A 27,689-nucleotide genomic window follows, 5' to 3' on the forward strand; every position below is an offset into this window, starting at 1 on the left:
CTGAATGACCAACAGAAACTCAGGAAGTGCCTTGAGTATGAGCTCAATTATTATTTTTTTAGAAAAGCAATGGGCTTTATGCATTTTATGCTTAAGTTAAGTTAAGTGAGTTGCATGACAGCTTTCAGGGTTATACACCTGCAGGAGATCTGAGTGTGCAGAGCTGATTATGTGAAATAGTCAGATAAGCCTGTTCCAGTGACACAGACAGTCAGGATCAAAGTCTACAGGTATGACTGCAGACTGTCTCCTCGGGGCTTTCACACATACAGTAAAGCAGCAAAGATAAAAACCCTTTTTGCATAATGCTGCATCACCACACAGTCTTTGCATATCCTGTCTGTCGCTCTCTCCCTCTGCCTGTCTGTCTGTTACAGGCTGCTGTCAGTGAAGGAGGAGGGCTTGACTAAGCGTGGCTCCGAGTGGATTATTGCCAAGAAAGAGAGAGAGAGAGAGTTGTCAATGAGAGCTGCTGCAGTTGTTAGGTTGAAACGTTAGCTTCACATCAGGCGTTTTACCGGCTGTTTGAATGACAGCGAGCAGGGCGGAATCGGTTCCTCTTTGCTTCTGGCTTAATTGCCAGTTCTGTCCGGCTTCTTTCTGTTCACTACACCGCGACATTTCTGAGCGTGACTCCACTTATTGCCAATGAGCGCAAGTCGCAGCTTGTGTGAAGCCCATTATCATCATCAGCAGCAGCAGCAGCAGCAGCAGAAGAAGAAGAAGAAGAAGAAGAGGTCCTTTTAAGGAATTTGGATTATTGTTGCGCGGAGGAGCGCGAGTCTTTCTTTCTTTTTCCTGTTTGTTAAGTTGTATATCTTACCAGAGGAAGTTATGACTTCGGTATGGAAAAGACTGCAGCGCGTTGGTAAAAAAGCTTCAAAGTTTCAGTTTGTCGCCTCTTACCAGGAACTCGTGTTGGAGTGCACAAAGAAATGGTGAGTTTGGATCTTTACAATTACTTTAAGAGTTTTTCTGCCATGACACATGTGAACGTTTCTTCCTGTTTGACATCTACATAACTCCCCTGACAGGTTTAGTATGTTATTAGCTATAATAAGACTCTATTATGACAATGCTCATGTTGTGAGGGTTTCCGCTACATTGACGCGGATGAGGGCGTCCCTCTGTCCATGTAGTCTCCATGTGATAAGCGGTTCCACGGTGATAGTGGGTTCGATTCCCGACCGCGCCTATTGACAAGGTTTGTGTTAATCTTTAGACAGTTATCAGGACACAGTTCATTCTAAAGGATCGTTGTCCTTTAAATACTAATTATATGATAAATATTTGTGCAGAGACATTATCTATCATGTAACCAATATGACAATGAATAGCATAGTCTGTTTGTTACTTGCTAATGTTTTAATATCCCTGTCATCCCCTATTTATTTTGAAAATGTATACAAGTTCAGGCAACAAAGGCCAAGTGTCTGTGATACATTGTAAGCAAGATTTAGTTTTACATTCAACATCAACATTCAATCATGTACCATTGTAATTAAGCAAAATCAATAGTCTCACTCACATTTCATTTCAAAGCTGCAATCCAATGACTGTGTAGCGCTTAAGCTCTGTAGGGCTTCCCCCTCTTGTGCAATTTCCTGTTGTACTAAACATTTGGGAGGTGGCCAGGTGATGCAGCATGAGGCATTATTCTACTCTGACATACACTGACACAGCATCGGACAGAAAACATACTTACATCATACTGTCAACAATCGTCAGTAAAGGGTGCTAGGGTCACGTTGAAAAGCAAAAACTGGGAATAATATCACCACCTTTTTCTGGAGCCACCTTCTTATCTGTCCAAATTTCTCTGAAGTATACACTAATTGTGTAAGCGGCTTGTTGTCAGCACGATAACAAACAGTTTTGTTTTTTTAAATCCTGAAATGATTGAAGGCTCTTGTCAATAAAGTGTCAGAGTTTGATCAGCGGCAGAGAGCTGTTGTGTGTGTGCAAACAGACGGGAAGGGATAGAGTGATTTAGAAAGAGTGACAACTCCCACACATGATGAAATCAGAGTTGATAAGCCTTTGCCAGTGTCAGAAACAACAGAGAGAAGGAGAAGAGAAGACAGGTGGAAGACTGGAGAGTAATCCAAAGTCCTATTCGGCATAAGGTTATTTTTTTAAAGGAAATCAACCCGAAGTTCTTGTGATTAAATATAGTGGTCAGAGTTACTGATACTTAAAGATCACCTCAAACATCAGAGGCGGGAAATGAATCCTTGGTCACAAGGGGGATTGAAAGTGTCTCACAAGTCACATGTTTGTGTGTGTGTGTTTGGCAGGGTTGTTCTAATTCAGTGCTATAATTTGAAACCATTGGTTTTCTTAGAAACTGTCGCCCCTAGACGCACTTGTTACATTTAATGTACATTTTGGCGGTTCCTGTGGCTGAAAGCATTAGTGTTTCAGAGCATCAGAATCCCTCCAGAAAACCTCTCATTTTACTGCATACAGTCATACAGTCTGATCCATGCAGTCTTGGTTCTGGTTCTCCTGTGCCTCCGTTCCCTCCAGTGGTCCCATCAATACAGCCTGGGTCTCAGCAGTATGTGTTTTCACTGCTTCGCCTTGGGACTGCAGGTCAAACGCGGCAGCAAAGCCGGATCTGGGTCGGTCAGCAGTGGGCTGGTAGAAAGAGCCAATCTTTTCACTGACAGTCTCGTTTACTAGGTCAAATAGAGGCACCAGTATTAACTTGAGACTGTTGAGACTCATTTTTTTAAAGTTTAAACAAATAATTCTTAATGATCCCCCAAAGTGTAATGATTTGATGTTAGATGTAAAAAAAAAAAAAGTATTGTTAACATCTTAATTAGTGCAGTAACACATATGTCAACAGTGAACCTGCCCGTTCACCTCGTTGTCAGAGAGGACGTGACTTTTCGTCATGGCTGTGTGCACTCAGCACTGGAATAACGGAGTACATGTTTCGCTCTTTTGAGAGCTGTGAACATTGAAAAGTTTTAAAATGTAAATGTTATGTAATCAGTCATGAGTGTTCGGCATACAACTAAATATATTGTTTAAGTTGTGTCAGACGCTTGTGTTAATGTTGTGTTAATGCAACTTAAAAGTTTCCTCAAATTAACAGAGTAGCCACAACAGAGTTTGAAGTTTTCACAACTAGAATTTAAACCTTTTTTTTTTGTGGGAATAAAACGCTTCAATAAAACGGAAATAAAAAGGTAAATTGTTTGAGTTAATAAACTTAAATGGTTTAAGGCTGTCGGTTCCCTCAAACAGTTTGAATTAAACAAAGTAATTTGGTTTTAAACAGAGCTTTACACATCAGTGAGTTTCATTGTTTAGCTTTCCACAACTTTACTGTTATGGTTCACTCTTACAGCTGTCATAGTGTAAACGTGGATAGTGACCATAGGGAGCATTGCACACCTATAGAGCCAGATGTTTTCCTCAGGAGTTTTTAGAGACCAAAAACAGAGCTGAAAGAGGGAATATTGAACTACATTCATCAGGTTTCCACAAACGACTTTAAATGTATTATAGTGTTGCTCTGTAACTGTCGGATGTGTACACAGGTCAATCAAATTAGTCTTCGTTTAGCTTGACCTAATGTTACATGCGGTGCGTTCAGAATATTCTGTGTGGAGTATTCTGTGTGCCCAGTAAATATGCAAGTAGTGCGCCACATCAACTTTAATTTCTATAATATTTGCAATGTTGTCTTCACAACCTGTTTCTACTGCCTCTAAGCGGAAAGAACAATTACGCGATACCATGACTGGAAGGACAAGATATTCACCATTACAAGCTCTGTTGGATAGAGGAATCAAAAACAGAGGGGCCAAAGATAAGCAGGCCTGGAAGTTTATACATGACAACAGTCATGATGTTGACAGAGACAGTCTAGTGGCATAGATATAATTAAAGACTGAGCAACAGGCTATTTTTACAGTAACACAAGGAGTGCTTTATGTGACTAAAACATGAGATGGGCTTAGTGAGTAAGTTGATTTATTTTACTGTCTGTAAATGTGTATATGTTATGTTTTTACAGTGATATCGCAAACACAATCACAAACACCACATGCTGTTTAAAACAAAACATTTCTACATGGATGTGGGTAATGTGTGTCCCTGCTCTAGTCAGCTGAGGACTAAACCATTGTCTGCTGAATGACAAAACACCAACTACAATTACAGTAGTTACATGTTACACAACGGCATTACTCCCTCATGTTCGCCCGTGTAAAACCCATAACTACTAAGCTCACTGGTTCAGAAGATGTTTTTGTGTCTTTGTGTTTCGGATCATATTTTCTAGTCTCCTGTTGGTGCTGTTCCTTCTTTCTCTCCTCCATTATCCCCACTGTGCTGGTCAGGCTATTTCTAATGCCACTCCTGTCCCCCAACACACATACTGTACCACATAAACACATTTACACACACACATGCCCTCTTTATACTTGAGCATTGATACACTGTAACATGAGACAATAGTCATCCATTCTATGAACTAACATTCTAAAGAGCATGTGTAGGTGTTGAAACAGAGTTGTAAAGATAACATATTTAAAGTTGGCTCTGAGATTTGAAAGGTATTAGGAATTATTATTATGTACTGGTAATATTTGGTGTGTGTGTGTGTGTGTGTGTGTGTGTGTGTGTGTGTGTGTGTGTGTGTGTGTGTGTGTGTGTGTGTTCTCTTCCTACTTCCTGTCAAGATGCACGCCTCACATTCACATACTCAGACTCAGATCACATGACTCCAGTTTAACTTCCTGTGCCACAGTGGACTGAGAAAATACAATGGAAAGTGTTACCAACACGCATATACACAATGACAGGCACACACACACACACACACATTATACATTGTGTAGCCTAATTACAGATAAACAGCTGTATGAAATACACACATATGCTGTACACACATTCAAAATTTTACCAATGAGATCACAGCCATCTGCATACTCATATCAGTGCCTTGTATTTGACTTTTTTATCCTCCAGTGATTCACAAGACTTTCTATTACAACTTGTGTTCTCTTTTATGTATAATATCCACTTTGTTTGGAGACATGATTTAATGAAGTTCGAACATCCTTTCACTGAGGGTTTTTGTAAAGTTACTAATTTTGATCAAATTGTTGTTTTGACTTTTTTAAAAAGCTGTGTCCTTTTTGGAGAAGAGCAGATTATGTCCTCAATAATATCAAGTAACAACATGAGGCAAGACGTCATTTCTGTGTGTTGATGTGTTTTTTTTTGTTTCTGTAGGCAACCAGACAAGCTGAGGGTGGTTTGGACCAGGAGGAACAGACGCATGTGCTCCAAGGTGAAACCACTAAACCACCACAAACATACACACACAGAAGCGTGCACACAGTCTCCAGAGGTGGAAAGTAACTAAGTACATTTACTCAAGTACTGTACTTCAGTACAATTTGATACTTTATATTTCTATTCCACTACATTCAGAAGGAAATGTACGTTTAACTGCACTGCTTTTATTTTAAAGATTTAGTTACCACTTACTTTGCAGATTCAGAGTATTAAAACATATATATAAATTAAACTACCTGGTAGTATGTAAAGTTTAAAATGAACTCCACCTTTACCAGGTGCAACATTAAACGGATGTACACGTTGATTCATCAATTATAAAATATATATTATTCTGAAATTAGACAGAAGTTGTTTTGCATAATGAGTAGTGTTACTTGTAGTACTTTAAATTATTTGATGCCCATACTTTTACTCAAATTACATTTTGAATGCAGGCCCTGTACTTGTTACAGAGTATTTATACACTAAGTATTGCTATTTTTACTAATGTAACAGTTCAGAGTACTTCTTCCATGTCTGACAGTCTCACCAATGTTGTTTGTTGTGCAGCTCCACAGTTGGCAGCCTGGAATCAAAAACCCCTACAGGGGCATGGTGGTGTGGCCTGTCCCAGAGAACATCGACATCTCTGTTACACTCTTCAAGGTACCAAAACAACAGAGTACACTGTTTACTCTACACACATACAAACGGGAGAAATTCGAGGGAAAACGGGAGAGTGACGAAATATAACCAATGCAGATGCTTCCATAAAGAGCACGAGGGGTCCGGTAGAGTTCAGAGTACTTTTTTAATCCCAAAAGCAAATTGCAGTGCTACAGAAGCCAAGTCACATATCAATCACAAAACAACAAAAAAAGCTAAAATAATAAAAACAAAAACTTAACAAGAATCTAAAAAACAAGTTACAATGTACTATGCTGTATATTGGATTGCTTTGGATAAAAGCTTCTGCTAAATGACTGTAATGTAATGTAATACTGTCTTATTACTTACAGTATGTATGTATATATAAGGCAAAATACTTCATTTGAATTGCATAGATGAATATTGGAAGTAACATAATAATAATAATATACACCGACTCTATGTACATATATATATATATATATATGTATATATATATATATATATATATATATATATATATATATATATATATATATATATATATATATATATGTATACACACAGGTATACAGTTTAAACAGAAATAGGAATGTATGTAGAAGAATATAGTGTACGTGAATGTATACGGTTAACATTTAAGTTAGATATTCGATAAAGATAGTAAAAATAGAGAAAAATTCACAGTTATATAATAATAATAATAATATGTGTCACATTTACACCTGTTGCATATAGAATCTATTATACAACCAGAAAAATATATTTATGTATTCATTAAATGGCAACATTTACAAGAACATGTGTGTGAAACAGTGTAGTGGTCGGGCAGGATGTTCGACTGCAAATTTTATTGTTGTTCTCACCTCTTCAGGAGGTCAATGCGGATGAATTTGAGGACAAAGAGTGGACCTTTGTAATTGAGGGTGTAAGTATCTCTTAACTACTCCACTTATGATTCTTTAAATTGATATGATTCAAAATCCTTTATGGATCATGGCTGTTTTTGTTGGCCATGTAAAGGAGAACAAGGGACATCGTAAGGTGCTGGCATCAGCAGACATCAACCTGAAGCGGTTTGCCAGTCAGACGCCGACCCAGACTGACCTGACACTGAAGCTGAAGCCGCTGTCTGTCAAAGTGGTGGAGGCCACGCTCAAGCTGTCGCTGTCATGCGTCTTTGTTCGTGAGGGGAAAGCCACGTGAGTAGTAGTTTTATCTCAGAGAGTAGAGCTTCAACAATACATACTTAAAAATTGACACAGAATACTTAAAACAAGAAGAGTTTTTATATGTGTTAATGTATAGAGTACTTGTTGTGAGTAATACAATTCCACTTTGGAGGTTGAGAAATGAAGCCTCAACCACATTTAATGTACCGACTGGTTTATTTATCAAAGGGATTTTCTTCCTCACTAAGTAATGACTATGTGATGCATGTTTGCTCTCATGTTCTTGTTCCTCAGTGATGAAGACATGCAGAGTCTGGCCAGCCTGATGAGCGTCAAACCCACAGATATCGGCAACATGGACGACTTCAATGAGAGCGATGAAGAGGAGGACAAGAAGTCTGTCACTGCTACAGGTGGGCAGACTTACACAAACACTGCTTCTTCTCGCTGTGAGCATTTTCTTCTGACATTTCCTCCTCCTCTACCTTCTTTATCCTCCTGTCACTTCTTTTGCTCTACTCTTTTCTGGTAGCTGCTGTTGTTCCACACACTTTAACTCGCCCAAATCGCCCTGCTCCCCCTCCACCTGACAAGCGAGACTCCACTGGACCCACTTATCCAGCCTCAGGTAGCTTCCTCTTGCCATTTTTTTCACCTGCTCCTGCTGTTTGTTTCTGTAGCCAGAGAGGAGGAGGAGGTGTGAACTCTCTCTCTCCACCTGTCTGTTATTGAGAGGCTCAGTTTATATAACAGTAATTCACACACTCATGCCATTTGCTCTGCATACCACATATTTCTCATCCAGACATTATTGAGAATCATGTGATGACCAATGCCACAGATGTTTTGGAAGTTTGTTTGGAGGCGTGAAAAGCTTCATGCAACATGGCATTTAAAGGTGAATGTGTCCAGAGAGGCATTACTGTCAAACCACCAATCTAGTTTCATGGCTTTAAAGCGTACGTTGTTTTCCGAATAGGCACCAGTGGTGGAAAAAGTATGTACATCATGTACTTAAGTAAAAGTGGTAATGCATCAGTGAAAACATACTAGTAAAAGTAAAACTGCTGCATTCATTTGAAACCTTACTTCAGTAATAGTACAGCAGTATTAATTACCAAATAAAATTAAAGTACCAAAAATACTCATTATGCAGAGTGGCCCCTTTCAGGCCCCTTGTTAAATATACGATATGATAATTATCACTTATGTATGAATATGCGAGCAGCATTTTTGTTGTCATTGGTCGAGGTGATTTTGAATTCTTAATATAAAATGTGGGCAGTTTAATCTGCAAAAAAACGCCACTCTTATAAAGATATTTCTAAATGTAAAATAAATTTTTTAATAAAACAATAATACTAATTATTATTTTACAAAGCCGGTTGCTGCACTAGAATGATTAAAATTGAGTTTAGAATATTGTGAAATTAGTTAATTTGCATTAAAAGAGATTGAACTATCTTCCATGTGTTATGAGAAAGGAAAATGAAATAAGATAATTTGCACAATATGTTATAGTTATTGGTTATGTAACCAATAACTATAACTGTCAGATAAATTAAGTGAAGTAAAAAGTACAATATTTCCCTCTGAAATGTGGTGGAGTAAAAGTATAAAGAAGTAGGAAATGGAAATACTTTAGTAAAGTACCTCAAAACTGCATTGAAGTAAATGTACTAAGTTAGTTTCCACCACTGATGTGGTCACCTTTAGTCAAATTCTCAACTGTCATTGACTCCCAGTTCATTTCATTTTCATTCTCAATTCATAACCTTTTCCTTCCTGTCGTTTTCATCATTTCTCTTTCTGCAAAAATCTACTTTCCTTGATCCATCCATCCATCCATCCTTCCATCTACTCATCCAGCATGTAGGCGTGATGGCGGCCCTCCCAGTCCTGCCGTCCACTCCCGCCCTCCTCTACCTATTGCTCCTCGCCCATCGCCCCGTCGCAGCCGACACCCCTTCACCACCACCCCTGTTCAGTCAGAGATCCAACCTTCCCCTGGCCCCTCCCCTCAGCCCTCACCCAGATCCAAGCATAAAAACTCATCAAACCCTCTTTTCCTTGAGGCTCTTGCTTCTTCTGACCCACTACCTAATCCTCCAAGCTCACAGCTCACAGCGGCTACTCCCTCAATCCAAAGTGCCTCCTCTGTCCTGCCTCTCTCTGATGTGTCTCCTGCAAATCCTCCATCCCCCAAAGCAACCATAATCACACCTTCAACCCAAAACATTTCCTCTTCCACTCATCCTCCATCTCCCAAATGCTCTGGATCTGTGTCAGTGAAGCCTTCTTTAGCAGTGCTGTCTGTTCCCCTAAATTCTTCTTCAAATACCCCCTCTAAACTGCCTTTTAAGCCGCCCAGCACCTCCGAAGCTGGCATTACCTTATTAACTCCCAAACTTCCCTCCCCTGCATTGTCATCACCCAAGACCATCATAACTTCTTCCTCTACGGCTCCCCAAATGTCTTCTTTCACTGCATCCACTACTATGACCCATCAGACCACCTCTACTGTCTCCCATTCTCTCCCACCTAAATCCTCCTCTCCCTGTAAGCCCGACCTGTCCTCTGAGCCTCCATCCGCTCACCCTCCACTCACCCGGACCCTCTCTCAGCCTCCCTCTCTGCCCAGAATCTTCCAGGCATGCTCAGGAAAAGGTATCAATGTGGCTGGCTGGCAGACAGGCATGCTGCATGCTTTCCAATAATTGATTCCTTATGTGTGCTGGTCTGGTCTGACCTTGTCTTCCACATGATTTAGAGTCATGCTCATGTTACTTTACAAGTCAAAAGTATGCTACAGTATGTGTGAGGAAGATCAATTTGTCATGATATCAGAGTTAAACATCTGACCGTTTTGACATGGCTGCAGTACCTCAGGCAAGAACAAAGGAAAGTTTTGTGGCCGTTTTAGATGTGCTAATTTGGTATCTACTTGTTTTTGTGTTAGTTGTTTCTATATATTTTGCCTCAGTTTTGACTCGTGTTAATTAAATCCAACTTTATATGAATATAAACCAGTGTACTCAGAAGTTCAGGATGCAGGGAAAACATAAAATGAAGTTTTTTTTGAAGATTTGAATCACACCATCAAGGAGGTGAATCTTGTCCAAAAGTTTGGTCCGTTTCAATCCATGCTTACAGACTCCTCTACATTTTACTAGCACCTTATTATTCCTAAAATTCTTTACAAATGCACATTAAAAATCCCCGGGATACTATCACTTACACTGTCATGTAATGGCATATCTAAATATAACTTGTAGTAGCTTAGTCTAGCAATAATTCACTATTCAAAATATATATAAAACTCTAAAACTTAATTATATTGTGTATTTATAGCATTTTTTTTAAAACCACTAATCATTGTCGAGACTTCAGCAAACCTGTGTTTGTTCCTTTGAGATAGAGATCACTTCTGTGATGGTGGAATACAATTAGTAAAATGCATAATATGAAATTAGCTGTGCTGTTCCTCTTTCAGTCTTTGCCTCTTGCTAGCTATACATTGGTTTGTCTTTATTCCTCTTTCGTTCATCACTCCTCTTTGTCCCTCTCCTCTCCTCAGTTCCTATTTCACATCAACGGCGCCCCCCGGAGGATCAAACTCCTGATGATCTTACTTCAGTCTCTGGTCTGTCTCTGCTGTGACTGTCTAGAATAAAAAGATACTCCACTACTAATATTCTTTTCAAATCTTAAAAAACGTTTCTTCTCTTCTGTCCTCCTATGTTTTGCTTTTAATATCTTTCATTGTCTGTCCTCTCAACTAGGCCGTGCTCACATTTTCAGACCTCAGGTTGTCAAACCAATCGCCCGCCCCTCATCTCCATCTCCCTTTTCCGCTGATGCACCTCCTCTTGAGTCCACTCCACTTCCCAAAACTCACCCCAGTATCTTAGAGTCAGGTAACCGATGTCAATGTCGTGTTTTATTCTCCTCTGACTTCTTCCCCCATCATTTCACTCTTTATAAACCTGCTTCATCTAGTCTCCTTTGTTTCCCTCTCCGCCTCCTCTTCCCTCTCCTTCCTCTCTGCTTCCCTCAGGTGCTAAGGGGACGTGGTTGACATCTGGTAGTGACATCACTCCTGTCCCCCTGCTGAGTAGTCCGGACCTTGATGCCCTCTGTGACCCGGCCGCTCCGGCCCTTACTGCCTCCCTTCCATTCTCCTCACCCCCTCGCTCCTCGTCTCTTTCCACCTCAGTTTTATTCTCCTCTCCTCACCCTCAGCTCGCTGTGTCTCCTGCTCCTTCCGCTCCAATCAGCTCCTGTCAGTCAGGTATATCAGCCAGCTCATCAAATAATCTCCTGTCAGTCTTTATTACAGCCAAGACAATTACCTCATGCTGTGTCACGTGTGAAAATGTCTCATTTGGAAGCAGATTTCATAAATCACTTTTGCTCTTTCAAGGTTCAACCTTCCCCCTCGCTCAAGTAGATGAGGAAACAACTCAGAGCCCTCTGAGCCGGAACAAGGGTTCTCCTCAAAATAACCAAGCAGTGGCCAACATCGGAGTATCCAACCAGCCAAAAACACCAGCCCAGGATTCAAAGGTGGCCATCAAAGATGAACCAGCAAGTATCAGGTGAGGTCATGGGATGATATCATATGAGTAATTCAATTTAGATTGCTTGTTTTGGATCCTGTGTTTGGCCACAAGCTGTGTGTGGAGAGAATGTGTCAGCAGACCACAGAGCTGAAAAGGCGCCTTGACGACTGTAGCCGCTCCAGCACAGCTTGGGAGAAACATAGACACACAGACTCACGAAAGCAAGCGTACAGAGCACATCGGTACACTTTGAGATGGGCTACCTGCTTGAAATTGCATGGATGCTTCAAAGAATACTTCTTTGGCGAATACTCTTATTAGCTTTTTTGATGAGAATATCAATAACGTTCTCATGCCTGTCTTTCAAATACGAAGCTACAACTAGGAGAAAGTTGGCATTGCATAACATAAACACTGGAAATGGGGAAAGCAGTAATCCTGTCTCCATCCAAAGGTAACAAAATCCACCTACCTGTACCTTTAAAGTTCACTAATTAGCATATCATATCTTGTTTGTTTCATCTGTACAAAAAAATAATCACGCAAATAATCACGTAAATAACCCTGTGACGTAATTTTTACACTTTTTGTACGAATTATAGGAACAAAATTTAACATGTTAATTGGTGAGCTTCACAGATGCTGGTAGGCAAATTGTGTTACCTATTGGACAGAGCAAGACTAGCAGTTTCCCACTCGTAATGCAAAAATAAGCTAACCATATAAGAAGGTAGCTTCATATTTACCACACAGACATGAGGTATCAATCTTCTAACATGGATCTTCTAACTCACAGCATTAAAAGGAAATAAGCTTTCCCATAATGTCAAACTATTCCTCTTAGGTGCACAGATGTACAGCTAATTCAGCAGTCTCCATACTGTTGCCGATATGGCTTATCGATCTTTGTAGCAACTTCAGAGTGCATCATTGGGATAAACATTTTTGGGAAATGGGAGTTGGGAATGGGAGTTATTCCTCCAATCCAATCATATGTATCGATCAGCATCATGGCAAACTCATTTTGGTCTAAATGATCCCAAGCTAACCCACCTCAGTGCTAACTGAGGCAAACCTGCTTCAGCTTGCGTGTGTGGTTGAATAACAGTTTTACCTTGTGTGTTGATCAAGAGATTTGTGAAACTATTGCTCAAGGCCTCATGGTTGCTTGATGCTAACATGTGCTAACAGTTGAGTGTTTTGTACCCTGCCTCCTGTTGCACTGACCTTCCTGTACACAGCAGTGGAGTAATGATCAGGTCTGTAGTCTGCTCTGTGGCCTGCTTGTTACCACCCATAATCACCTCCTGCACGGTCAGCCTTGTGAAGTCTCACCCACTCATCTCTCGAGCCTGACCTCCAATATTTCTGTCCCCAGTCCGGCCCAGTCACGTTCAGAGCTGATAATAGCCCCGCCCCCTCCATGGCCCTTCTCCTGCTGTGAGAGCTCCACCCCTCAGCAGCCCTCCACCAATGTTGTGGCAGCATTTATCACTCCTAAACAGCCTAATGCTGTGGGGGAAACTGATTTGAAAACACCAACTAATGAGATGGGTGTTATTAGCGTCTTTAAGGCCGAAAAGCCGCCACTGGCAAAGCCTGAGCCAGAGCCTGACTTTGACGACATCATCTTTGAGTCGTTTGAGTCACAGCGACAACAATCAGGGGGCTTGTTTCTGGAGGAGGATGACTCTAAGCGAGATACTATCAAAAGGTGTCCTCCGGGGTGAGTATTTATATTCGCAGATAAAATCAAGGTCCAGAGCATTAAAAAATAAGTTTGCAAAATGTGAACTGATGGTGCTGATAATAAACACATACACACACACACACACACACACACACACACACAGATTGAGGATTAAGTAATATTGTTTATCTGTTCTGCAGTCTGCAGAAAAACAATGAAAAGGTGGTTGGAGAAAAGCCATCACTGACGGAGCAGTTAGAGGGAGCAGCAATGAAGAAGGAGGTGAAGATCAAGGCAGAGCAGGAGAAGCAGTGGGAGAAACAACAAGAGGAGGAAAGGAGGAGGAAAGAGGAAGAGCAAAGAGTAATGCTCCAGAAGCAGGAAGAGAGCAGAAAATATGAGGAAGAGAAGAAGAGACTGTTAGAGGAGGAGGAGAAGAAGAGGCTCTTACAGGAGGAGGAGAAGGTCAAGAAAGAGAAGGAGAGGAAGAAAAGTGAGGAGGAGAAACTTCTGAAGGAGAGAATAGAAAAACAGGAGAAGCTGAGAGAAGAGGAGGAGAAGAGGAAGCGGAATGAAGAGGAGAGAAGGAAAAGAGAGCAACAGAGGAGACTGCTGGTGGAGGAGGAAAAGGAAAAATTTAGGAGGGAGGAAGAGAGGAGACTTGAGAGAGACAGATTCTTGAGGAAAATGAAAGATGAGGAGCAAAAAGGGATGGAGGAGGTGAGATTGTTTGAGGAGAAAAGGAGAAGGAGGGAGGAAGAGAAAAAGAGGCTCCTTGAAGTGGAAGAGCAGAAGAAGATGGAGGATAAATGCTTGAAGGAGGAAAAAGAGATGAAGCAACAGAAAATTAAAGAGGAGGAAGAGAGAAGAAAGAGGGAGGAGGCAGAGAGAAAGAAAAATGCGGCAGAGAAGGAGAAGATGAAGAGAGAGGAGGAGCAGAGAAGGAATGAGGAAGAGAGAAAGAAAAGGGAGGAAGAAGTGGAGAGGAAGAGGAGGGAGGAGGAGGAGAAGAAGAGGGTCAAAGAAGCAGAGGAGAGGAGAAAGAGGGAAGAAAAGGAAAGAGTACTCAAAGAGGAAAAGGAGCGGGAGGAGGAAAGATGGAGAGAGGAGAAAGAGAAGGAGAGACTCATAAAGAAGGAGAAGGAAAGGATGGAGAGGAGGAAAAAAGCAGAGGAGAAAAGGCGTGAAGAGGAGGAGGAGAAGAGGAGGAAAGAGACACTCTTGAAGGAGCAGAAAGAAAAGGAGAGACAACTGCAAGAGGAGCAAATAAGGCAGGAGGCAGAGAAGAAGAAAAAAGAGGAGGAGGAAAAGAAAAAGAGGGACGAGGAGGAGAAGAGACATTTAGAGGAGAAAGAGAAAGCAGAACGAAAAATGAAGCAGGAAGAGGACAACAAAAAGAAAGAGGATGAACAGAAGAAGAAGCTTCTGCAAGAGAAGGAAGAGATGGAAAGACGAAAGAAAGAGGAGGAAAACAAGAGGAGCAAGGAGGATCGAGCTGCTCCGATCTGCAGTCTGGAGGCCAACAAGTCAGATGAGGATAAGCAAAAGATGAAAACTTTAGTTTCTCCTTCTTCTTTGCCAGTTCCTCAGCTAAACAAACATACCGACGCCCCTCCTCACACTTTCACACACTCGCCTGCGACTCTTAAAGATGTAACACAAACTCCACTTCCTGCTTCCCACTTCCCTCCCCCGGACAAAACCAGTGTGACATCCGAGCAGCTGCCTTCACAAATTCTCAGCCAATCACAAAACAGAAAGATGACCCTTCAAACAGTTGATAAACCAAGCTCTGCCACCAATGAGCGGTGAGTTACACCACTGAAATAAAAAGTAATTATTTCACTGTAGGCGTTGATGTGATTATTTTTGCATCTGCTTTCTTAATCAGCAAATACAATCAATTTACCAAAAGTCACTTTAAATTCACTTTCTACTGATTCAAACATCAGACTTTGTTCTGTAACTTTGTCCTAAAGTGGTATCAAGTTGGGCTGAATCCTAATTTCTCTGTTCTTCTGTGATGATTCTTTTTTGATTCTCTGCTCTTGTAAGATTTTTTTGATTATCTATGTTGTAGAGGAGGGCAGATCAATCCCCAAAGTATTGATGCCTTGTCGTAAATATCAATACTACTAGATCGTGCTTACGAGCACTCTTTGCTTCTCCACTGCTGTTTTGTGTGCTCGTGATAGTTTAAGAAAATTCACACAATAAAAATGCATTGTTTACCATTGAAATCTGTGTTGCATTTTAACATGCAAATGTATTCAGAAGTAACCATTGATGCATTTACCTCATTAATAATGACACATTTTCCAGCTGCTTCTAATAATTATAAAGTATTTATCAGTGGTCATGGCCGTGGTATTACTTGGTATCAAATTTTGTGGCATAACCCACCCCTAATTTTATTTTTGTGTGTTGTCGTTGTTGTGTGGCTTTCCTCCTCTCCCTTTCCTATTTCTGCTGAACTCTTTTTGAAATTCTTCAACATGCCCCCCTTATATTTTTCCCTCTTTCTCTCTCCTTATTCCAGTCTTGGGCAACCCTCTCTGTTAAAGGAAGGTTCATTGGCAAACATTGTTATCCCAGAAAAGAAAATATTGGCCACATATTCTCCACATAGCACCTGTTCAGGCCCCAATGTTCAGGATAAACCATTCACATTAGAGGTCTTGACCCTGGTGCCACCTCCACAGAGGCTGTCTGATGAAGAGGTTCCTCTATGGAAAGCGCTAGAAGGGAGAAGTGGGAAAGATACATCTGAAAAAATCTCTGCAATGGAGGGTGCAAAACCTTTGTGCAGAGGGTAAGAATGGATGAGGGGATGTCTGTCTGTCTGCTTTGTCTTTCTTTCTGTGTATCTGCATGTCTGTCTGCTTTGCTGTTCTGGCTTCTCAATGATGTAGTAGGTAAAAAATGTAAAACTAAAACTCCATGTGCTTTTATCCCTTTCTTCCAGCTCACAAAGAGAAGATGCTGCTGAGGTGGACACCCCTGTCAGACAGGAGCCCCAACCAATAACAGTAAATGACTCAGAAACACATCACATATTCCCATCTCCTGCTGAACCCGGCACACCACCAGTTAAAGAGGAGCCCAAAGAGCCAGAGGGACCCAGCATTGAACCAGAAACCTTACCCAAAGTTTCCCCAAAACCGACCGTCGAAGGAACAGCTTTGGCACTAGAGCCGCTGCTTCCCGCAAAACCAGAACCAGGACTGCGGTCGGAAAAAGTTCTCCAGCCATCAGGAAAACCACAACAGGAGGGAGCAGATGAGGAGAAACCAGCCGAGGTCTTGACTGGTGGTCAGGAGAGTTTCACCAACAATAAGGAGCCAGTGTGCGAGGCAGAAAAGCAGCTGTGGGCGACGGTAGAGGAGACCACACCGGAGACAGGAGCGGAAAGACGGATGGAAAGTAGTGAGAGCCCCGAAGAAAAGGATGAGAAGAATGAGGAGGGTGGTGTAACAGGGGGGTGAGTCAGTGACGGTTCCTTTGCAGCATTGCATATGTCTGCTTTTGCTTGCAAACCACCACAAACACACACACACACACATACACACCTGTATATGTACTGACTAATATTCATCTATGGTGCTGCAGCCTAACCAGTGTTTTGTTGCAATTAGCCTCATCTGATGCTGTTCTCTTCATCTCATCCACTGTCTATGATGCTGTTAGACTGGCTGTTTAAATGGACATTATATGATAAGAGCTTTTCACAAGACTACATTTTGTGTGCGTGTGTGTGTGTTAGTGCCCAGAAATGTGCACACACAGAGGCAGACGTGTGTGTTACAGAGCAGCAGTTGGAGCCGCCTACTGGCTTCATGTCAGCAGTAGTTAGGGTGTTGTATAAAGGGTGAGTCTCTCTGCCTGCCTATTGCCTATCTGATTTAGTTAAATTAATTGTTTAAGAGTGAGGCATTATGCTAAAGAAATGTTGTAGACCAAGCTTAAATACAGTCAGAACATATTGCCAATAACTGCTAATAATTAGACAACTTTTGGATAATTCAATAACTTGTCAAATGCAATAAAATATCTTTCTATATGTTTCTCAAAACAGGTGTAGTAAAAACATAGCATTATAACTTCAAACACAATAGGGATAATATTTTACATAATTGACTGAGGTAGTATAGTAATTAAGAGTTAAGACTTCAAAACTATAATTAAGTTTTTAACAAATAATCATTATATCAGAGGTTATAAAAAGTGTTTTAAAGTTAAAAGCACGCCTTTTCTAATAATGGCCAGCAAGTATAGCAGTAGGTTTACACAATTTAGCCTATTTATCATACATTTTATTAATCAATTTAAAGAGACATTTTATTACATTTTCATTTATCTCTATGGGAGTAATGCTGGTATGGGATGGCTACATTTACCATAACACATTTAGTGTATATGAGTGCTTAATGCTGTGGAAAACCAGAAACAGTTTAATAACTCTGCTCCTCTGAGAAAAACTGTACTCAAAGTACCACTTACAACGATACACCATGCTGTTGGTCCAAGTGGTTGAGCTACCATTGTTTTATTTCTTGGTTATAATCCATTCAGTGAGCTGTTGAACACAATGTGCTCATCTTTTCAGTGTGTAGTAGAGAATTTGTCTTGTGCATATATGTGGGCTAGTTGTGTTATCTTTCTCTGAGCTGCATGGCACTAGAAAGCGTTTTCATGTCTTCTGGTCACGTTTTCTTAATCATGCCTGAGGGCTTTGGTGTTGTGCACTAAGTAGAAATAAAGTGTGGGGTGGTTCTCAGTGCAACCAACAATACATGTTTCCTCTGTATGTTTTGGACAAGCACCAAAACAAAGTCTGAGAAAACGGAACTACTTAATCAAGCATGCTGACTGGCTTTCTGTCCAACTGTTCAGAGCCTGCTGAGGTCATTTTAGGGTGAGAACTGTCTCAGAGATTTCCTGTCCCTCCCCCTTTAGCTATGAGACAGTGACCTCCATCCTGCAGACTGCTGGACCTGCTGATGCAAGTCATGCCCACCACTCTGCAGGCCAACCATGCATCCTTATAAGTAATGAAGATCAGCCACCTTTACATGAAGGAGATGCACAGATTCTGCAGTCCGCTGAGCCAGATGACGACCCACTGATTCCCGTTGGCGTGGACATTTCTTCACCCACACTCTTCTCTGACACAACAGAAAACCAGACCATTAGTAAACAGACTGGATTGACTCAGAAACTTTCACATGGGCTAAGTCTGGTGGCAAGTCTGAGACTGGCAGCTAGTGAGCAGGAGAAGGAGAGAGAGCAGGAGAGCGAGAGAAGAGAGAAGGAGAGGGTAGAAAATATGAAGAGGGAGGAGAGAGAAGAGGCAGAGAGGTTGGAAAAGGAGAGAGAAGAGATGGAGAGGGGAAGGGAGGAGGAGAGAAAGAGGCTGGAAAAAGAGAAGGAAGCGCTAGAGAACAATCAAAGGGAAGAGAGGGAAAGGAAGCAGCACATTGAGGATGAAAATAAGAAGAGGAAGAGAGAGATGGAAAGGGAAAATAAGAGAAGGGAAGAGGAGGATGGTGTGAGGCGAAGGGAAGAGGATAGCAAAGGAGAGAAACCACAACAGAAACAGATCAATTCTGGGTCTACATCACTGCAGGAAGTCATGAACAACCAGTCAAAAAACTGGCCTCCTCTGAGGGAACTGGAGTTGGATGATCTTGCGTATGATGAGAGGTTACAGGTTGATGAAGCGCAACCAGAAAACAAGTCTGATCTCAAATTAGTGACAACAAATACTGTCCAACTGGTTTCAACCGGACCTGCTGATTCTGTCCCTGTACCCAGACCAACAAGCAAAGTTGACTCCCAATCAGTTAAACCCGAGGACACTGTAACTGCTGTTAAGAAAGCCCTGGATAATACTGTTCTGAGATCAGTTAAAAAGGGCAAATCCAACCTGAAATCTGGCGCCATCCCAGTGTGGTTGAGAGAGGAGGAGGATGAGGAGGTGGAGTATGAGAGAGGACGGGAAGAACTTGGCTCCATCTGGCTGGCTGAGCTGTACATGGAAAGGGAAGCAGGGTGAGTAAGGGTGGGTGAGAGAGACAGATAGCTGCAGGGAGAGAGCAATGAGTAACCAGGATAGAGTTCTCAATGTTAAAGAGATCTGCTTGTTGCGTCTTGTGGATCAGAGAACTCTGCCTGTACATTTGTGGTGTATGCCTCCTTTAATAATCAAGGCTGTCACTCGCTATATCTGCAGGGAAATAATAAAAACTAAGCACTTCTATCCTTCATTTACTCGGGGGTTTGGCCTTTTCCTGCAGGTCTTTTTCAAGAAAGTTGTGTGTTGGCATGTTGATGTGAGTCATGTACTGTATGCCCCCCCCCCCCCCCCCCCCCTAAAAAAAAAAACCCAACATAATGACCATGTTGTTTGTGAAGGTAACTGGAATTTCCTCTCCACATCTTGTCCTAGTTAGGACTTAAAGCAGAGGTTTTCAAACTGAGAGATAGAGATTGCATGGGGGCAGGGCGGATGGCAAAGATACTGCGTCATGTGAAAGAAGGATGGTTTCTGGTAATATAGCAACAACGGGAAGCCTGCTTATTAACACAGTTAAGGTACTTTAATACCCTTAGTGCACAACTTGTTTGCAATATCTCACTCCGTCTCAGAGTCATGACTCAATCTGAACACACCGTCATGATACACATATTTTTATATTCAGTGTAACTAACACTTTCCGAAGACATCATCTAAATAAATCTCCTTAGAAATAGAAAAACTCACTCCTTTAAACTCCAGACCTTGCCTGAGAATCATCACATTTTTAAGTTTTCTTCAGTATCCAAGTAATCCAGAGATAGCTGTCCGCCTATCCATGGATAAACTGCAAACAGGAACTGCCAATAGCTAATTTGGCATGCTTTTAATGGTGCCAATTTACCAAACTTTACTAGTTTTTCCAGTGTAGATGAACTCATAGTCAGTCCTGGAGTCATTTGTACTTGAGAAAGAAGGATTTGGTCAAAGATGCAGCAGTAGTGCAGCGTGCATGAAAAAGGGGAAGCTGTATAATGGATGTATCTGCATCTACTGTATGTTCCTGTCCACGAATGTTGCTGTCTACACAGCTGTCATCAATGAATACTGCCAGGTTCCTCGCAAATTGTCTCATTTGTACTCATTGCTGCTGTAGCACGTCAAGTAGCATGGATAAGTGGATTGGTTTGGTCATTGGATATTGCAATACAGTGGAAGCTGGAGCATGTTTTAAATTGGTGTTTTGCTTTCGTTGTTCAGTTTGGTATAATCTCGCTTGTGGAAGTCTGGGGGAAAATCTTTTCCAAAAAATGGGGATATAAAGACCATTGGAAATCTTGGGACAGTCGGGAGATTTTGCTGGAGAGTCCTTCTTTAACAACACCTTGGTCTACCCTCAATTTACTGTTCATTGGTTTTAAGTATTGCAACAACCAACTGTGCCTTTTTTACTTGAATTTCCTCCGACCTCTGTGAGATTAACAATATGGATCTCTGGCTGCTTAAGATAAATGGTTGTATGTTGCCGAGGGGAATGGAGCATGCGAAGGATCTGTTGCTGGTCAGTGTTTTCAAAAGTACCTCAGCCTTCAGGTTCAGCTCTGAAATCTTCTTTTCTGTCTTCAGCTCAGGCCACCAATCCCTTGCTGTTACCCAGATGCCCCCCTTACTCTCTTCCAGTGGACAAACCTTTTACCACAGCTCTGCTGCCAGTCACCCGAATAAACCTGTACAATCTCTAACCAGTCTGGCAGACCATCCTCATCTCAAACCTCTTTTGAGATCTAATCAAGAGGAAGGAAACAGTCAGAAAACTAGAGCCAAATCTGCTCCCCAATATAGTGGAGCACAAAAACAGCCAATGAAAGGACAGAGGGATGATGATGTCACAAACACTGGCCACAGCCTGGAGGTAGCAGCCATCGAGGAGGGAGAACTTCTCCAATCGTCTGTGGTGCCTTGGCCACTTCCTCTGAGCACAAACACTGCCAGCATGCAGTCACACAACAAGATGCACACAGGAACAAACGTCAGTAAGATCGACAATGACACAAAAATGGCCAAAACAGCTACAGAGGCACACAAGAATCTTGAAATGAGGGATGATAAAGAAAACAAGGACACACACGCCACAAAGAGTGACAGTCCACAAATCAACAGCCCCCGCACACAAACACACACCCCTGATCTCAACCAACAAACCAAAGACCAACAGCTTCAAGAGGAGGAGAGGCTGTTGTTGGCTAAAATCAATCTGATGACAGGTGACTCATTACCTGTCTCTGGCCCTCGCAGTATGAAGCTCCTCATCCCCGACCCCTGTGATATTGACTGTGACACCACAGAGCTTGTTGATCACAGTCAGGATTGCTGTGACACCCTGCAGGAAATATCACTAACTGAGGCAGAAGAGCCACCGGCCAATGAGCTGGAGCAAAATCAAGAAGGAGAGGAGGATGTGTAAGTCAGTCTTGCTGCTCCAGAGAATGACATGACACCGAAGCCTTGTGTATGTTTGGGTATGTGAAATGCAGAAATGCAGACTCTAGTCGGAATTAAGTCACAAAAATGAGCGTGACACTCACTAAAGTTAAATTTGACTTGAAGTCAAATCTTGTAATATATATTTGTAATACAAATAATAATATTTGTATTATTAATTGCCATTAATAAAAATACAGCCTTCTTTTCCACTACCTATGAAAACCATACTATGAAAAATCTTTAGCGGTTTTGTGAGGCTGAGGCAGTGCATTAAGCTTACATCAGCATGCTAAATGACGATACTAACATTCTAATATATAGTGTCTTACTAAGTACAGCTGAGGCTGATGGGAATGTTTATTTGGTCATTAACCAAAGTGTTGGTACGGGCTTGAGGTGTGTCCCAAACGAAAATCCATCCAGTGGTTGTTTAGATATTTCACTCAATACCACGAAATGTCAACCTTATGGAGGCACTAGAGGTAAAGTCAGAGACTCTCCAATCCAAAGTAATGCGGATTCATCCTCTTGGCCATGGATATATTTTTAATTTTCATCATGTCAGTCTGGACTGTGGTGGTGGACAGATCATCAGACCGGCATCCATAAAGCCATGCTTCTAGAAACACTAGCCACACAGCTTAGCAAGCAAATGTGTTTCTTTTGGACTCTCAAAAGACTTAAAACAGCTCTGGCAACATGTGTGTGTTGCCACCGGGCCGCATGCGTAGTTTGAAGAACTGCTGTGTATGATATGTTTTTCAACCGAATACCCAAAGCATGGAAAAATACACAACATAGACAAGTATTTGGTGAATCTGCTTTGTTCTGAGGTGATTGAAATTGGCCGAACAGCATAGACCTATGTCGAGGGAACTATGCAGAAAGTTGTGCTGTATGTTCCCTGTCATGTCTTGTAACATCAAGGCTGTGCTGCCATCTGCCGTGTCAGCAAGCTTGCATGTCTCTCACTCATCGCTGTTTGAATGATCTCCTTTGTTCCAAAAACAAAGTGTCTTTACGTTCATGACCCGTCTTTCTCTGTTGTTTATGTCCTGTCTCCTCGTAGGCTAAAAGGCCAATGTGCTGACCTTCCTGATGGTGGAGAGAAGAAACCGCCATCACAGCTTGGAGACACCTCCAGCAGACACACCAGTGATCAGCGCACTGATGCACACGTCACTTCTCCCCATCACTGTGAGATGACCACATCTTGGCTTCCTACGTTACCAGAGGAAGAAACCTTTGACCTTAAGCCTTCTCCAATGGTCAGAGAGGAGGCTGACGGGAAGGACGATGCAGCTGAGGTAAATATGCACAATACTGATGTGCACATAAACCTTGACATGCTTTTTAAATCACACACAACCAAAACTGAACTTCTTCCACTCTCGTCCTCCTCCTGCAGGGCTTGGTGAACTCCAGCCAGTCGTTGCTCCAGTGGTGTCAGGACATCACCAACGGGTACCAGGGGGTAAAGGTCACCAACTTCAGCACTTCCTGGAGAAATGGTCTGGCCTTCTGTTCCATCCTACATCATTTCCATCCAGACAAAATGTACGACTTGCAAGAAACATAACCTGCTTTTCATCTTCATGCCTCTTTCTAGTTTTATCTTGGATTTGCATTTTTTTTTTATATTTTAGAGCTGAAACAATCGATTGTCAATTAAATTTGCAACTGTGAATATCTGCTTCATTTTTTCGTCTTTTGGTTTGGCGGTGTTGTTTGGACAAAATTATTATATTTGTCATGTGTTCTGGGAAATTGTAATGGGCATTTTTCACTATTTTCTGGCATTTTATAGACCAAACAATACATTGATTTATCAAGAAAATAACAAGCAGATTAATCAATAATGAAAGTAATTGTTAGTGTCAGCCCTACATGAATTTAAATGTTAACCTGTATGTTCTTAAATTATTATTATATTCTTCCCATGTTTTGTCCCATTAGAGATTTTGACCAGTTGGTCTCTCATGACATCAAGCTGAACAACAAGAAGGTAAAGGCTCATGTTGATCTCGTAAGTGCCATCAGATGTGTTGATAGTTTACTTATTAACAGATATTTCTCTTTTGTTTCTGTGTTTGTCTTCTGAAAACTTCAGGCGTTTGATGGTTTCGAGGCGCTGGGCATCTCTCGCCTGTTGGAGCCGTCCGACATGGTTCTTCTGTCTGTCCCCGACAGGCTCATAGTCATGACCTACCTCAGCCAGATCCGCTCACACTTCACCAACCAGGAGCTGAGCGTGCTGCAGATAGAGCACAACAGCAGCCAGTCCAGCTACGGCCTCGCCCTCTCTGGTCCCGGTCCCACTAACGTCGATGCCGCTGCTTTCTGCATGGCCAGACTGAACGAAGGAGTGAGCTTGGACGAAGGAAGGGGCAGCACGTTGGTCGTCCCACCACCGAGGACCAAACGACTGATTAAAGGTAGCCTCTGCCACCTTTAAACATGTGTACTCTCTTATACTGTCACTATTACTTTTACCATGATACATTCATTTATTTTCATGGACCTTTTTTAGTGGGTTCATCATAACAAATCGTGCAGTCGAACTCACTTAAGAGTCCCGTCCATATTGAAAGGTATTTTTTGCTGGAGTCATGATGGTTTCAGTTGAACGATTTGACAAAGACAAATGTCAGGAAAAAAAACAAAAGAGGAAATTGTTTAAAGCTTACTCAGGAAATTGGGTTGAATTATTAGGTTCAAGAATCCAACTTCTAATAGTTGTTTATATCTGTTTTTAGTGGACGAGTCAATAACCCCAGTCCCACCACCAAGGTCGGGTATCAAAGCAGTCAAATCTGGACTGACTCAGGTGACACTTTCTGTCTTTTTCTTTTAACTGGAACTGACTTTCATGTTTAAACTGTAATGTCATTTTCTAAAACAGGATTTAAAAAAACACTTTAAATTCTATTTTCTTCATTTACTGTATGTGTCAGCCTTGTAATAGTTACTGTATGTGACAGTTTCATGTTTTTCTTGTTCAGGATGAAGACACAAAGACAGGAATCACTAATAATACAGGTGAGTACCTAAAGCCCAAGCCTTTCAAAGACTTGAATATTTATTCAACTTCCCATTCAGATTTATTTCTCTTCTTTTTTTTTTACACTTTTGATTTGTCCTGTGTGTGTCCCTGTGTGCAGAGTTGCAGAGCACAGCTGAGACCCAGCCTCCCAAACAAGAAGAGGAAACCATGGTCAGTTATTCCTCAGTTAACCCTTTCTCTTCTCTACTTACCCTTTTCTATTATCTTTGACTCTCCTTCTCACATCAAATCAAATGAACATCATTAACGTGACTGATGGCTGCCAGAAAGAACAAATCATATTTGTTTTTACTTTGTACAAATTTGTTCACATCAATTCCATCCTTTTGGCCGCTCTCTAATCTTTTGACCATCTTCTTCTACTTGTTTTCCTCTTTCCCGCAACTCCCTCTTTCCTTCGCTCTCCTTTCCCCTTTTTCCTCTCTTGTGTATGTTCATGTGTGATTGTGTGCGTGTTTGCATGTATGTATGTGTGTGTGCGATGTGGCTTGTGGTCAGTGTCTGCAGGACACCAGTCAGTATGTGCTGAGTGAGCTGGCAGCGTTGGAGTCGGAGCAGAAGCACATTGACAGCAGAGCCGCTGTGGTGGAGAGACGACTGCGAAGCCTCATGGAAACAGGTGAGTCACACACACACACACACACACACACACATGAAAAATATATATATAATCAATAAGTAATAAACTGGAAGGACTCAGGGAGCGTCAGTGAACGGAGTAGGTTTTCTCATATACAAACTAAACTGCCTTTTGTTTTTCTGTTCATACAGGAAGCGACCGTAATGAAGAAGAAAGACTGATCCAGGAGTGGTTCACTCTGGTGAACAAGAAGAACGCTTTGATACGCAGACAGGACAATCTGGAGCTACTGTAAGACCTCTCTACGCACAAACAATACACACACATGTACGCACACATACGGTATACACAATACTTTACCTTTGCTGATTATCAACTGTGTCTACAGACAAGAGGAGCAAGATCTGGAGAGGAGGTTTGAGCTCCTGAACAGGGAACTTCGGGTGATGATGGCTATAGAAGGTTAGTAACCAACAGAGGTGGAGGAAGTATTCAGATTATTAACTTAAGTAAAAGTAGTAATTCAAAGGGATGTACAGATGACTGGCATGCTGATAACTAAAATAAATGTATTTCATTACATTCCACCACTGGGAACCAATTAGCCATCCTATCTGCTGTTCGCCACCAGCAGCAGTAAAACAGCTGGATGTTAAGCCTCTTGCTCAACAGCACTTTTTTATTCAGTAAAGGTGAATGAGGAGGTAAACCCTCGTTTAATACAAGAAAAAAACAGAAAAGGGTGAACTGCACATGATCATTGGAACCGTTACGTAAAGTTCTGCCGTTTATCCTGCAGACTGGCAGAAGTCGTCCACACAGCAGCAGAGGGAGCAGCTGCTCCTCCAAGAGCTGGTGTCTTTAGTCAACCAGCGGGACGAGATCATCAGAGACATTGACGCCAAGGAGAGAGGGTGAGTGGGTGTGGCTGTATGGTTGCGTGGAAAAAGACAAAACAAGTCACAGGGAGACAGCAAAAGAAAGAGAAAGCATTGAAGAGTAAAAAAAAATTGAAGGTTAATGCTTGTGATACTGACCTGCAAAACATAAAATGTAGTTAGTTCAATGATTTGAATTATTTTTATTCCATATTTACAAGCAATTAATTGAGCTTTGGTATAGATGGCTAAGAGTTAATGTCTTATGTGCCGTATTGATATGTGTGTTTATGTTTGCAGGGCAATGGAGGAGGATGAGCGTCTAGAGCGCGGTCTGGAGATGAGGAGGCAAAAATATAACAACAAAGACAAATGTGTTCTACAGTGAGATGATAGGTCACACACAAATACACACACAGCTTTTATTAGCGAAAATATGATCTTTCAGGACTTTCGGGGCTCCATATTTCACTGTTTTTTGAGTGCCTTTATTTTCCCAAAGAACTGTTAAAACCCATTGTAAGAAGAAAGACAAGATACGGGCCACAAACTGTGTCTTCTATGAAAGTGTTTTCTTGAAAATGAATAACTGTTGTTTTGTCAAAGTTTCCATCTGTCTTAAGGATTATTTTGAGTTCAGTTCACATATTCTTATTTATTCAAATGATGTGTCAGGTTGTTGTACATCTATTGTACATGTGTTTTGTGTGTATTCATGTGTGAGTTTGTTCAGTATTTAAACACTGGCTTTTCCTTTTCTTTTTTTTTATTACAAAGAATAGGTTACCCATCTTGACACAACTAGAGGTTGTCAGAAGCTGCTGGACTAAAACCAAAATGTGCCTTGTCCTTTTGTAATATGCCAAAACATATTAGATATAAAAATAAAAGGTGACAAGTCATGAGCTGGACTCACAATATTGAGAGTACAGGGTACACGTTTTAAACTTAAGGATGATCTCCAACATGACATTTTTATAAACCCAAAAAGCATTTCCACTTGTTGCAATATTGCAACAACAAGTTGTGTGCGCACAAACCCTGAATGCCTTAAATAACGTGTAGGGATGTGATGTTCATGCCTGCTTGAATCACAGAAATGAACCCGTTTCCTCACTTCTGTGTCCTGTACTACTGTATGCATGCTGTTTGAGGTGCACTGATAAAGTGATTCTCTGCTTCACATTACTACTGTATACCTATCACACACTGTATACCGGATGCTGTCCATATTTATGAGTTGAAGATATGATGTTGAATGATATTGATAAATACGTTCAAGAAACATAAA

At 41.4% G+C, this 27,689-nt stretch overlaps 1 protein-coding gene across 4 annotated transcripts; it reads left to right on the forward strand.

The window, feature by feature from the left end:
* Nucleotides 1-418: 418 nt before the first annotated feature.
* On the forward strand, nt 419-27,689 carry ehbp1l1b (EH domain binding protein 1-like 1b). 4 transcript variants are annotated; one of them, XM_068716163.1, is made up of 29 exons: nt 419-938; nt 5,257-5,314; nt 5,875-5,970; nt 6,827-6,880; nt 6,976-7,154; nt 7,419-7,537; nt 7,657-7,752; nt 10,702-10,767; nt 10,907-11,041; nt 11,182-11,415; nt 11,548-11,722; nt 13,065-13,412; nt 13,577-15,184; nt 15,916-16,188; nt 16,342-16,857; nt 18,333-19,427; nt 21,019-21,852; nt 22,946-23,183; nt 23,285-23,433; nt 23,833-23,881; nt 23,987-24,311; nt 24,633-24,703; nt 24,879-24,915; nt 25,038-25,090; nt 25,439-25,559; nt 25,712-25,811; nt 25,909-25,982; nt 26,320-26,434; nt 26,699-27,689. In XM_068716163.1, exons 1-29 carry the CDS (start codon nt 835-837, stop codon nt 26,784-26,786), a joined length of 7,410 nt encoding a protein of 2,469 aa, XP_068572264.1. In that variant the 5' UTR covers nt 419-834; the 3' UTR covers nt 26,787-27,689. The 4 variants fall into 4 exon arrangements, with proteins under 4 accessions (XP_068572264.1, XP_068572265.1, XP_068572266.1 ...); XM_068716164.1 differs by having other exon boundaries at nt 420-938; nt 25,448-25,559; XM_068716165.1 differs by lacking the exon at nt 18,333-19,427 and having other exon boundaries at nt 423-938.

The sequence above is a fragment of the Cebidichthys violaceus genome, unplaced genomic scaffold (assembly GCF_023349555.1).
Source record: "Cebidichthys violaceus isolate CVI_PGR_0920_01 unplaced genomic scaffold, fCebVio1.0.p SCAF_20, whole genome shotgun sequence".
Classification (NCBI taxonomy): domain Eukaryota; kingdom Metazoa; phylum Chordata; class Actinopteri; order Perciformes; family Stichaeidae; genus Cebidichthys; species Cebidichthys violaceus.